Source organism: Sylvia atricapilla, chromosome 15 (genome assembly GCF_009819655.1).
Source record: "Sylvia atricapilla isolate bSylAtr1 chromosome 15, bSylAtr1.pri, whole genome shotgun sequence".
Lineage (NCBI taxonomy): Eukaryota > Metazoa > Chordata > Aves > Passeriformes > Sylviidae > Sylvia > Sylvia atricapilla.
In genome coordinates, this window is record NC_089154.1 from 4,689,241 (window position 1) to 4,701,085 (window position 11,845).

The window sequence follows — 11,845 nt, forward strand, 5'->3', positions numbered from 1 at the left end:
TTTTTTTACAGCTGATATCAAAAGTTGTTGAGTTTTTTTGTTGGGTTTTTTTTTTTGTTGTTGTTGTTTTGGTTTGGGTTTTTTTTGTTTTTTTGGGGGTTTTTTTTTGTTTTGTTTTTTTAGGGTTTTTTGTTTGGTTGTTTTGTTTTGGTTTTTTTTTTTTTGTGACTTGTTTTCGTTATCAGTGCTTTTTAAAAAGCAGGTGTGTATCCCAAGGGGGAAGCTCCATGTGGGGCAGTGGATGTGAAGTTCATGCTCTTTCTCTGGCCATGTTGCAGCACTGCTCCTGTGAGATGGCTCCCACCAGGGTGTGGGATCTTGCATCCCAGGAGGAGGACCTGTGTTTCCACATCACATGGGATACAGTGGTTTTGTTTGTTTGTTTTTTTAATATAGAGCCATACATTTTTTTTTAAGTAATTTGAGATCTGAATGTGATTTCTAATGTATCAAGAACGTTAATATTTTAAAGCTATAACAAAGGTTTAAATTTCTACTTTTTTTTTTTTTCATTTATTTTAACTGTTCTGTTACCTAAATTTGATGTATGTGGTTGGGGAATGTTGCTTCTCCTCTTAGCATTTGTTTCTATAACCAGAAATAAAATTATATATGAAAGAGAAAATGCCCTGAGATTGCTTTGCTGTTTTGGGGTGCCAGACTTGGATCCTTCCAGTGTAGCATCGTGGAGGGGTTGAGTTTCCTGCAGCAGTGAGGGGACACTGTGTTTAATATCTTTTCCCTTTTTCATGCCGGAAGGAAGTGTGTATCTGCCCACCTTGCACTGTTTAGAGTTCAGACAGCCCACTTTTGATCCCTTGTCAGTTATTTGGGCAGCTGTTGACTCGCAGCAGAGTGAACATATGGACTTGTGTGTTTGAGAACCCTGATGCTTCCCCTGGGGCTTATAAACTGTTCCTCCAGCTCCAGCTTTGTTTTGTCATGAAGTGAAACATTGTTATTTCGAAAGTTAAACTATTCCCCTGTAATTTAGAGTAATTGTTTTCATTTCAGCCTATGAGGTCAGAGAACAGTACTTTATCTGTCTTGTAGTTAGACTTTTCCTCCTTTGTCCTCCTAATGCAGCTGCAGTTTAAGTTCCGGGTTTATTTTGACTGAGCATTCTTAGCTCCAAAATTAAATAGGAATCTTTTTTAAGGCCTCATTGTCATACAGCAGCTGTAATTCATAGAATTTTAGAACCACAGAATGGGTTGGGTTGGACAGAACATTGAAAATCACCTCATTCCAATCTTTGCCACAGACAGGGACACTTTTCACTATCCCAGGTTGCTCCAAGCCCTGTTCAGCCCAGCCTGCAACATTTCCAGGGATCCAGGGGCAGCCACAGCTTTTCCCCAACCTCACAGGGGAGAATTTCTTCCCAATACCCCATCTAACCCTGCCTTCTCAGTTTGAAGCCATTGCCCCTTGTCTTGTCACTCCATGCCCTTGTGAAAAGTTTCTCTCCAACTTTCTTGTAGTCTCTCTTCAGGTACTACTGAGAAGATTGTTTTTAATTGACTAATTAAAAATTAGTAACACAGTACACAGGGAATATATTCCTCCAGATCCCTTTCTGGGGGAAGTCTTTTAAAATTCTCTCTCCACGTGCTGCTGCTCTGCTGGCTGATTGCCCAGGCATGGTGTTAATGAACTTTAATGGCAGGAGAGCGCGGGGCAGGGAATTACCGAGGGCAAAGTGCCAGGTTCCATCCCCGGGCATCTCATCCTTGCAGGGCGGTGCTCAGCATGGTGCTGAGAGCTTCAGCCGTGTTAGCTGAAGAGAGAAAAGGTCCTGATGGATTTTTAACTTCTGCGCGTGCTGAAGACCTCAGCAGGTGTCTTTAACATCTCGTACCTGTTTTGGCAACCTCTGTTTTATGAACAGAGGAAAGTCTGACCCATCGTCTTTTACCATCACACCCGTCGATGCCCCAACTCTCATCTCTGCCCTCTAATGATGTTCTCCATAGGCCTCAGTGCCTAGGGCGGGGTGGTCTCAGAGCCCAGCTTGTCCTGAGGTGGGGAATAATAACAGCAGCACCTCCAACAATCCGTGAGCCACCACCAGCGATGATTTTGGTCACCTCTCGCCCTGCGAGCCCTTCCCGCCGGGCGGAACCTTCGCGCAGCATCCGCCGCGTCCCCCCGGAGCCGGCGCGGCGTACCGCCCGCCCATGGGGGGCGCCTTTGGCCGCGTACCGCGGCGCGGGCCCGGGCGGCGGCGGCGGCGCCGGGATGTTCGCGGCGGCTGCCGAGAGCTTCCTCCGGCAGGCGAGGTGTGGTGGGGGACAGGGGGACCGGGGACAGCGCCAGGGACGCCTCGGGCCGGGCGGGGGTGCTGGCAGAGCCGCCGGGGCTGAGCGGGGAGCCGGGCGGAGGGGAGGGCGGTGTGTACCAACCCTCCAGCCCGGAGCTTCCCGGGATGAGGGCCCGGGTTCCTGAGAGCCCCGAGTGCCCCGGCAGGGAGATCCAGGAGGAGGAGCTGCGGAGATTCGCCGCCCGCGTGTCCGCCCTGCTGCAGAGCCCCGAGCCGGGCCCCGAGGCCGTGGATGGGCTGCAGCGGCTGCACCTCACCGTGGCCGCCACCAAGTACCCGCGCAAGTGAGTGCCTCTGTGTGCCTCGGCTGTTCAGAGGAGCAAAGCGGTTTTCCCTTCCGAACCAAAAAGAAAGGAAGGGCCTGCGGTAGGGCTTTAAAAAAACGCTGCCTTGAAAACCCCAAGTTCAATTTAAACACAAAGCCCCTCTTTGCCTTTCACCTCCTTGCTAAGCAGAAGGCGCCCGTCTCCTTTCGCAGCAAGATTAACCAGTGTTGGTGTCGCGGGGCCCTCTGTCAAAGTGCTCTCAGAAATGGAGATGGTGGGTGGCTGTCGGGGGGATCATCCCAATGCCAAGAATATGAGGAAATAAACATCTGGATCTTGTCTCGCCTTGCAGTGATGTTTATTGTGACTCTTGCAGGCTCGATGGCAAGTTTGTGGAGCTGTTGCAGACGCTGCTGTGCTCACCCAAAAGTCCTGAGCAGATTCAGGTGTTATGTGCTGCCATCCTGAGAGAGATGTCACCTTGCAGTGATCTGATCCTCTCCTGTGATGAGATTCAGGATACAAAGCTCTTGAGCCTGGTATCCTCAGTCCTTCTGGCTCAGGTAAATGACCTGTCAAGTCAGAGATCTTCCCTTGTCAATATGGATTTGCTTTTTGATTGTTCCCTGCTCCTGAGCTCCTCCCTGAGCTCAAGGAGAGTGAAAATCAATTGGAAGTATGTAGGAAAAAGCAGAGGCCTTTCAATGTTCATTTAAGGGATCTCATTATTCTGCTTTGCATAGGGGAAAAAAGGCAAATTTTTGTGCATAGCACTTAACAACAAAAAATGCTTGAAATTGTAATGTTTAGACACTGAGGTTCTGGAAGCAAAAAAGAGCTCTTTAGAGCTGGCTACTGGAATGGATTTTAAATCAGGGTTGCTTGAACCTGGGGAGGAAAGCAAAAGATTTTAGATATTCATATTTTTCTTATGATATTTGCTTTCATGTTCACATATAGAAAACATACATAGGATCTATAAAATATGTGAGACTGTAAATGCAAATGACAGTTCAAAGGTCCAGATTCTCCATGGAGAGAAGCAAACATGAGGACCCTCCTGCTTTGAGTGCTGTCTGGGGAACACGCTGGAAACTTCTCCTTTTCCTCTCCTTCTTTTACTTTCATTGTGCCTGTTATAGGTAAAATATTTTTGTGAAACTTCTCGTTCTGAGTTTCACTGCGTGCTTAGAAATATCTTCAATGTTTCTGACATTCATCTGAGTCTGCTTAACTAAAGGAAGTGAAACAGAAACCAGCAGTGTATTGCTTATGTGCAGCCTCACTAAGCTCCTGTCTCCCATATCCGGCCTTGAGACTGTCCTGCAGTTCCACAATGTAAAAACACACATAAGCAGCCCCCCAGTTTGGGATCTGTGAATTCAAATTGCAGAAAATCTCTGTAAAATGTGGTCAAATCCCCTGTGCTGTGATGGGGTTTTGTGTTTGACTTTGCTATTGCTGCCTGATGGAGGAGATTGGTCTCTGGTAATGGTAGTTTATTTATCTTTACCTCTGCTTTATTTTTCAGGAAAATAAGGGTGAGGTGGCAGCTGTGGGGCAGCGTGTTGTGAAAGTCCTTGAAAGGAGGCTGCCCGAGGGTCAGAGTGCTCGGTTCCTCCTTCCTCTCCTGGCAAATGTCATCAGCCTGTCACCAGAGTCTCTAACAGAAGGTAAATCTCTAGGAAGGGCTGAGATTGCCACCTGGCTGTGATCTGGGTAGTGATCAGAAGGCTCTCAGTTGGAAACTGCTGTCAAAAGTGACATCTGTGCTCTGAGGAAAGGGGACTTACTGGGTGGGATGTATTCCACCACACAGAACTGTGACTGGGCCTTCCAGTCAAATCCTGGCCATGGATTTGTGTAACAAGATCATGTACTCTAGCTGAGGTCTCCAGATGCAGCAGGAGTGTGAAACTGTAGCTATCCTGAGGAGCATCCAGCAGAGAGAGACAGACAGAAGGCAGACAGAGATATGCCTGTGCATCTGGTCAAGAGAGCAGCAGAAACACCTAGAGGTGCTCTTCATCAGAGAGGCAGCACTGGATGGGTGGTGGTGAGTTAACCTAGGAGAGCATTCCAGGCTTCAAATGCTGGGGAGTTGTGAGCAAGGGTGAGTTTCTGGGAGTTTCCTGTGAGGTTTGTGTGCCTCCTGCCTCCTGCCAGAGAAGCTCTGGGGAGGATGTTGGGCTGGGTGCATGGGCTGGCAGAGCAGGAAGGATCACCTGCCCCAGCTTCTGTGAGTTCCCAGTGAGGGAGTTGTGCCTTTGGCTGCAGAGCTGAATAAAGTGACAATGTTTTTGCACATTCCTCCTAATAGCAGCTGTGGATGGAGACAAAGGAACAAGTATCTCTTGAGTGATGTGGTAACAGAGACCTTGGTTCCAGCACTCACTCCCTGACTACTCTGAGGAGTATAGGGCATCCATCAATTTCTTTATGGATTGCTGAGAGTGATCCAGGCTGAAAAAAAAGCACAGCAACTGAGGGTTAACAGGGACAGGATGCAGAGGCTGCTTCTCTGCCCAGTCTAGCAATGACCCTGTCACTTCCCTTGTACAGAACAGACCAATGTTGTCAGTAAAAAGCTGGCTGACTGGCTGAGGTATGCAAGCATTCAGCAAGGAATGGCTCAGCCCTCTGGAGGCTTCTTCTCCAGTCCCAGAACCAAACAGGTGAGTGCTGAGTTGCCATGGTGACCTCACAAGGGCATTTGTTAGTCTGTTACCTGCTGGTTTGGCTTCCCAGAATCACCTTCTTTTGGAAAACAGGGGCCTAGAAGTGCTGCTGTTCTTCAGCATTTTTTGTGGGATCTGTGGTTGAGACACCTAGGAAAGCAAAGTAGGGAGATTTACAGCTCTGAAATTTAGGAGTTCAGCTGCAGAGCCAGAGCTTTGATCCTTGAGGAAGTTTTTAAAGAGGAGTCTTTTAGTGACTGTTTACTTCAGAGTTAAAGGTGATTGCAAACAAGACCAGAGCAAATTTGTGTGTTTCAGCTGGGGAGAGGGATCCAGCACAGCTGGCCTTCCTCTCTCTGGGTACCTACCCTCCTGCAGGACCCCAAACAAGGGCTACTTACCTCTGTGGGCTCAGTGGGCTTTTCCCTGCCCTCTCACTTTGCCTTTCCCTAGAGGTCTGACCTGCTGCACCTTTTCTCTCAGCCTGCTCCTGTCACAGAGATGGATGGTGCTGTTGCCACAGACTTTTTCACAGTGCTCTCAGTGGCTCAGCACTACACACAGGACCAGTGGCTCAACGTGCAGACCTTCTCCATGCTGAGAAACTGGCTGCTGTGCTATGGGGACAAGGAGATGAACACCCTTAATCCAGGTAGGGATTGAAGGTCTGCAGCCCCAAGAGGGCTGTGTGCTCGCAGATGTCATATCAGGTGGCTGCACCAGCAACCCAGCAATCTCCTCTCTTTCAAACTGATTAGATATTAGGAAGAAATTATTCCCTGGGAGGGTGAGGGGGCCCTGGCACAAGATGCCCAGAGAAACTGTGGTTGCCCCATCTTGGATAAGGCTTGGAGCAAGCTGGGATAGTGGAAGGTGTCCCTGCCCGTAGCAGGGGCTTTGGAACTGGATGAGCTTTAAGTCCCTTCCAGCCCAAACCATCCTCTCATTCTGTGACTCTAAGCAACAGGAATATGGGCAAGAGTTTAGAGATCTTGGACTAGGAGCAGGAAAAGTTTGGGAAGGAATATCACTAAACCTCCTGACTGATACTTATTGATCCTTCCTTGGGAAACTGCTTGTTGGGTGAGTCTCCTGTTTTCAGACAAAGCCCCGTGGATTCCTAGGAAAGACGGCCTGGGTGATGGGAGACAGCATCTCCTCAGTATTCTTGTGACATTCCCTTCTCCCTCAGCCTCTTGTTCTTCACTCTGCACCTGGGGACAGTCAGCTGCCTTTCTGTTGCTGGGCTGCTGCATGGGTGACACTGCTGACACTTTATTGTGCAGGTGACAAAGCAGGAATGGCCAGGGCTGTGACATCCGTGGTCTCCAGCACAGCCAGGGCTGGGCAGCAGCTTCCCCCCAGGGAGCGCCTGCGGGACAAAGCCTTCGAGTACTGCCAGCGCCTCGTGGAGCAGAGCACCCGCCGTGAGTCTTGCCATCAGCCCTCCTGGGTGCCCTCTTGGTAGTGTTCTCCAAAATATTTCTGGTTCTCTGCATGTTTGGGCTGGGGTCTCACTCCCTGGAACCCACAGGTAGGCTCCTAGGGATAGGGCCTGCTGCAGCTGCTGGGGCAAGTCGTTGACCAGCCCTGAGAAGGGGTGTTGGGAAGGATGTGGAGGCAACAGTCACGTTCTGCCTCCTCGATTTGCAGGGGAGGTTGTGAAACTTGGTTCTCATTGGCCTGATTTAGGGTCAGTGTGTGTTCCTGCCTACCCTGGAGCCAGGGTTAGTGCTCAAACTGACAACCTCACATTCCTTTGTGGGCTCAAAGCTTGACTTGGACTCATTTCTCTGGCAGGACCCCTGAAGAAAGATGATGGAGACCTGCAGAAAGCTGTAAGTGCACAGAGGTGAGGCTCAGGCTCTGGGAGTTGTGGCTTCCCCCATTCCAATCTTACTCTCTTCTCTCCTGCAGTGTCTCATTGAGGCAGTGACAATCGTGGACATCATCTGCAAACAGGACTCCTCCTATGTGTGCCGTGCTGTCTCCTTCCTGAAAACCCTGCACAGCAGGATCTGTGGGGATGCCTCTTATGCCAGGGCACTGCTGCCCATTGCCCAGTTCTTCCTGAACCACAGTAAGTCTTCAGCTCCCACCCCCTCCTCCAGGATCCAGTCCTGCCTATTCCAGCACAGCCTTTTGTCCTGGCAGTTTGCTGCCTGCCAGAGTTGGTAATTCCACCTTGCCTGTGCTCTGGTATGGATGGTCTCACCCCAGGAGACCCAGGAGCTGGGGTGTCTCCTGCTCTTTCGAGGAACATAACCCAGATCTCTCTTAGCCCCTGGAGCCCTGCCAGGGCTGCTGGGTGGGCTGTGCTCAGCAAGGTGCTGTGTCCTCCCAGGCAAACTGACAGCTGTGGACTCAGATGCCATCTACAAACACCTCTTCACTGATATCCCAGCTCAGCTCTTCCACAACCCATCACTGGCCTTCGAATTTGTCCAGTTCTGCAAAGACAACAGCCAGCTCCTCACAGACTCCTCCAGCATATTCAGGCAGAGCTTCCCCAATCTCTTCAAGGTACAACGTGTTGGAGCAGCAGAGGGAAGAGCCTGCTTCACATCCCCTCCTGTGCCTTAGAACTTTGTTTTTGCACCCCAGAGCCCTCTGTGGCAGTGCTAGGGAGAGCACAGGCTAGAAGGATTGTTACAAAACAAGTGTGAGTTTGAAGGGGAGGAGGGTTCTGGGTGTGTTTAGCACTGCCAAGGGAGAAGAGTCTGGGTTGGCAGGACTGTAGAGGGCTGGGGAGCACAGTGAACAGAGGATACAGCACTTTGTTTCTGGAAAAGTTTAGTAAGTTGCAGCTTGCCAGCCACCGAACCAGCTGCCAGAAGCCTGTGTTGAGCTTCTAACAGGCTCCTGGGTTTTGACCAAACCCTCAGACTTGTCTGGTTTTGCTTTTCAGAAGTGACTTTCCCTTCCCCATCCCATCTGGTCACAGTATGGAGTTGCCTGGGTATGAGATGGAGTAGCAGGAGTAGTGCAGCAGTTTGTGCTTGTTCCTTGCAGTTCCTGGCGTGGAACAGCCCACCTCTGATCTCTGAGTTTGTGGACCTTCTCCCATTTCTGCTGGATCCAGGCACAACCATTGAGATCTTCCATTTGCTGCTTGACCTGCCCTGTTTGACAGCAGCTCTGGATGTCCAGCTGAGGTAATGCACCTTCCCTTCCTCTCACTTGTTAATCAGCATCTCAGCACTGACCAAAGCCCAGTGCACACTCCTGAGCCTCAGCTGGCACAGAGCAAGAGGCATCACTGCAGTCAGGTTAACACAAGGCTGCACAGATGTCAGTTTTCCTGGTAATGTGTTGTACATGGGAGGAGAAGGTGACCAGCTCTCACATTTCAGTACTGGGCTGTCTTTGGGGCTCAGGAAGCTGTTGCCATTCCCCTCTCCCTGTCCAGCTCCAAATGATTGCCACATGTATGAGGCTTCCATGAGCTACCAACTCAATAGAGAGATGAAATACCTATTCTTCCTTTCCTGCTCTTAGCCCTATTTTTGGCTTTGTTCTCCTAGAGGCACACAAAACTTCCTTCCTGAGATCTTAGGAGCTGTGAGTTTCCATGAAGATGGGGTAGGACTGGAACTGGCTGTACCTCTGCTCCTCCTTGTCCTCCTGACACTACAGCTCTTTCTGAAGTGCTTAGAAAAGAGGGTCATCCTAGGGGCAGATGTTGGTGAGCTTGGATGACTGAGGGATACACAGTGCCATTTTTCCCTTTCCCAGGCATGACATAGAAGCAAATCTGGAACTGTTGCCTGAGTTTGGGGGGCCTGAGCTCATCAGGGTAGCTCTCTGGCTTCCAGAGAGCCTGGATCAGACCAACTTGCTGTTCAGTGCTCAAGATCCCAGCTCTGCCCTGGCCCATTCTCACAGTGCAGCACATTCTGTGTGTTCCCTGCTAGGGCAGCTGCTCTTCCTGCCTCTGAGAAGGCTGGGGGTGACCCAGCTGGGAAACCAGCCACGTGTCTGGAGGCCTTTCGCCATCCCCTCTACAAGAGCATGTTCCAGTATCTCCTCCGCACCAAGTCTGCTCCCCAGGATGCCCCGGAGAGGTAGGAGCCTGCTTGGAGTGCAGTGTGGTTCAGCCATCCAGCTCTGGGAGGCAGCACTGCGATTACTGGGAAAGGCACAGCTGCTCTGAGCTGGCCTGAGGTGGATTTCTCTCCCCTCTGTCAGCTTTGCCAGCGCTCAAAGGCCTTGTGGGGAATAGGGAAAGGCAACTGGGAACAAACCTTTAACAGTAACTCTTCTTTTGCCCACAGTCTGGTTCCACTTCGCCAGCTGCTGGGATCCCTGGCAGGCAGCCCAAGGGTGGTGCAGTGTGCAGAGACTGTCCCTGTCTTACTGGAGCTCTTTTTCAGGGTGGTGGCAGAGGTAGGTCCTTTTGGAGGAGTTTCATTCCCAGCTGTGCCCCAGGGATCTCTTGTTACGTGAAGAGCAGTTGTAGAAGCAAAACTGTGGAGGTGCTGCAGCTCTAAAAGAGGGGTGCCTGAAGGGATGGTGGGATTGATACTGGCATGGACCAGCACTGAGCTGCCCACTTGATCCAGAGAAACAGAAAAGCCCTGTGGAGCCAGTGTCAGGTTCACTCTGCTCTCAGGCAGCTGTGAAGGAGAGAGATGAGAGCACAGTGAGTGCCTGATACCAGCTTTGTGCACAGCTCCCCTCCTAGATCAGGCAATTTCTCTGCCAGCTGTCTCACCTGGCTGGTTGTTTTGGGGTTTGGCTGCTGGATGTCACTGGTGCTGCTGAAACAAGGGCTGGCTTTCAGTTTGCAGATGGGTCTCTGATAAACCAGCTGGTGGTGCTGCTGCTGCAGAGGAGTGACCAGCTCTATGAGATCCCAGCGTTTAAAGAGGATGTGTACAGGTGAGATGAGACAGGAGGCACAGCCCAGCTCCCAGCCCTTCCTCCTGCAATTCCAGGGCAGCCCAGGAGCCTTTTCAGTTTTGGCCCAGTCCCTGCTGGTGCAAGGGTGCAAAATAGAGGGTGCACCTTCATCCCGGATGGGAATATCCTGAGGATACAGCCCTGTGCCAGTGACCGGGTGCTGCCAGCCCTTCCTGGCTTTGGGCATCAGCCCCTTGCCCTGCTCTGAGCTGTGCCCTTCTCTCTGCTGCAGGGTGCTGGGCTCACAGCTGGCAGTGCTCTGTGGGCTGCGCCCTGCGCTCGTGGTGGAGCTGTCCACGGAGATCCTGGAGTTCTCGGGAGCAGTCAGCAACATCCAGAGCAAGGAGCCCATCTTCACCCACATGGTGAGCAGGGCTGCACTCTGCTGCTCACCTTCCCTCTCCTCCTCTCTCCTAGCATTAGCTAACCTGATTTTCTACTCCCTAAAATCATTCAGTTCCCTTTCCCCTGTGCTTCCCCCTTGCCAGGTGTGGGCCGTCGGCGAGTACCTGTCGGTGTCCTACGACAGGCGCTGCACAGTGGAGCAGATCACACGGTTCTTCGAGAGCCTCGAGGCTGTGCTCTTTGAGATCACCCAGCTCCGGCCACAGGCCAGCACCCCCAGCTGTGCCCCCCGTGCCATCAGTGTCCTCATGGCCACCTTGACCAAGCTGGCAGCCCGCAGCCAGGACCTGATCCCCAGGTGAGCCCCGGCAAAGGGTTGAAACGTGCGGATCTCACGGGTCTGAACATGCGTTTGATGGTATTAATTGATAATTGAGTCTGGCAGCTGAAAAAGGACAGAGGTGAGCTGTGGAAGGGCACAGTTTGGAGGAGTGGGATTCATCTGCTGACTAATGTTCTGTCACCTGCACTAGTCTGTTGGAGTTTACACAGTTAAGTAGTGATCTGGCTGGGTGAAAGGGTCCTGCCAGCTGATACCCATGTCCTTCTCTCCTGCAGAGTGTCAATGTTCCTGTCCAAGATGAGGACATTTGTGCAGAGCCCTGCTGTCACCTCTGTTTACTGTGAGGAAGACCTTGAGGAGATGCTTATTCGGGCAACCGAGCTCATGAACCTGCTGAAAATGCCCAGTGTGGCTCAGTTTGTGTTCACCCCACCAGTGGCCAGCACACGCTTTCAGAAGGAGGTGAATGACTCCCTCCCTTCAGCCCTGAGGATGGTCACCCAGCTCCTGGAGCCTGCTCCAGGCTCCATGCCAGTGTGAGGGCAGGAGGTGGCTGGAGTAACTCACAGGACACTGCTGACACTCAAGGCTGAGTCCCTGATCTTAACTGGAAAAGAGGAACAAATGATTGTAAATGAAACAGAGAAAAGGAATAAGGAGAGCTGAGGCTGCTCTCCTTATTATAACAGTCCGAGGCTGTTTGTATTTCTGTGTCCTAGTGCCTGTTGCATTTTTATCTCCTAAGCTTGTCTTATCTCTTCCTGGTGAGTATGCATTGAAAATCCTGGTGGATTTTTGGGAATGTTGCAGGAGAGTGAATGGTGCATTAATACCCTGCCAGCATACCCTGTCCCTTTGGAGATATACTTCTTCCCTCCCTTCCTATGTCTTGTTTCCCTTCCCCTTTGCTCTCACTGCATTTGCACGTGCTGCTTTTCTTGCCTCTCCCTGCAGCAGATGAGGCAAAGGCCTGTGTGAGCTGGAGGAA

At 51.2% G+C, this 11,845-nt stretch overlaps 2 protein-coding genes across 3 annotated transcripts in view; one reads left to right on the top strand and one right to left on the bottom strand.

Moving 5' to 3' along the window:
- MMD2 (monocyte to macrophage differentiation associated 2) overlaps positions 1-11,845 on the bottom strand; it is a 129,266-nt gene that overhangs the window by 73,585 nt on the left and 43,836 nt on the right. The window lies entirely within an intron of this gene.
- Positions 2,108-11,742, top strand: AP5Z1 (adaptor related protein complex 5 subunit zeta 1). 2 transcript variants are annotated; one of them, XM_066329772.1, is made up of 17 exons: positions 2,108-2,282; positions 2,470-2,607; positions 2,966-3,152; positions 4,121-4,262; positions 5,152-5,264; positions 5,751-5,919; positions 6,554-6,694; positions 7,068-7,105; positions 7,185-7,347; positions 7,612-7,790; positions 8,280-8,422; positions 9,182-9,331; positions 9,542-9,653; positions 10,051-10,148; positions 10,402-10,534; positions 10,658-10,872; positions 11,133-11,742. In XM_066329772.1, the coding sequence occupies exons 1-17, from the start codon at positions 2,242-2,244 to the stop codon at positions 11,395-11,397; spliced, it is 2,427 nt and encodes an 808-aa protein (XP_066185869.1). In that variant the 5' UTR covers positions 2,108-2,241; the 3' UTR covers positions 11,398-11,742. The 2 variants fall into 2 exon arrangements, with proteins under 2 accessions (XP_066185869.1, XP_066185870.1); XM_066329773.1 differs by lacking the exon at positions 2,470-2,607 and having other exon boundaries at positions 2,110-2,282.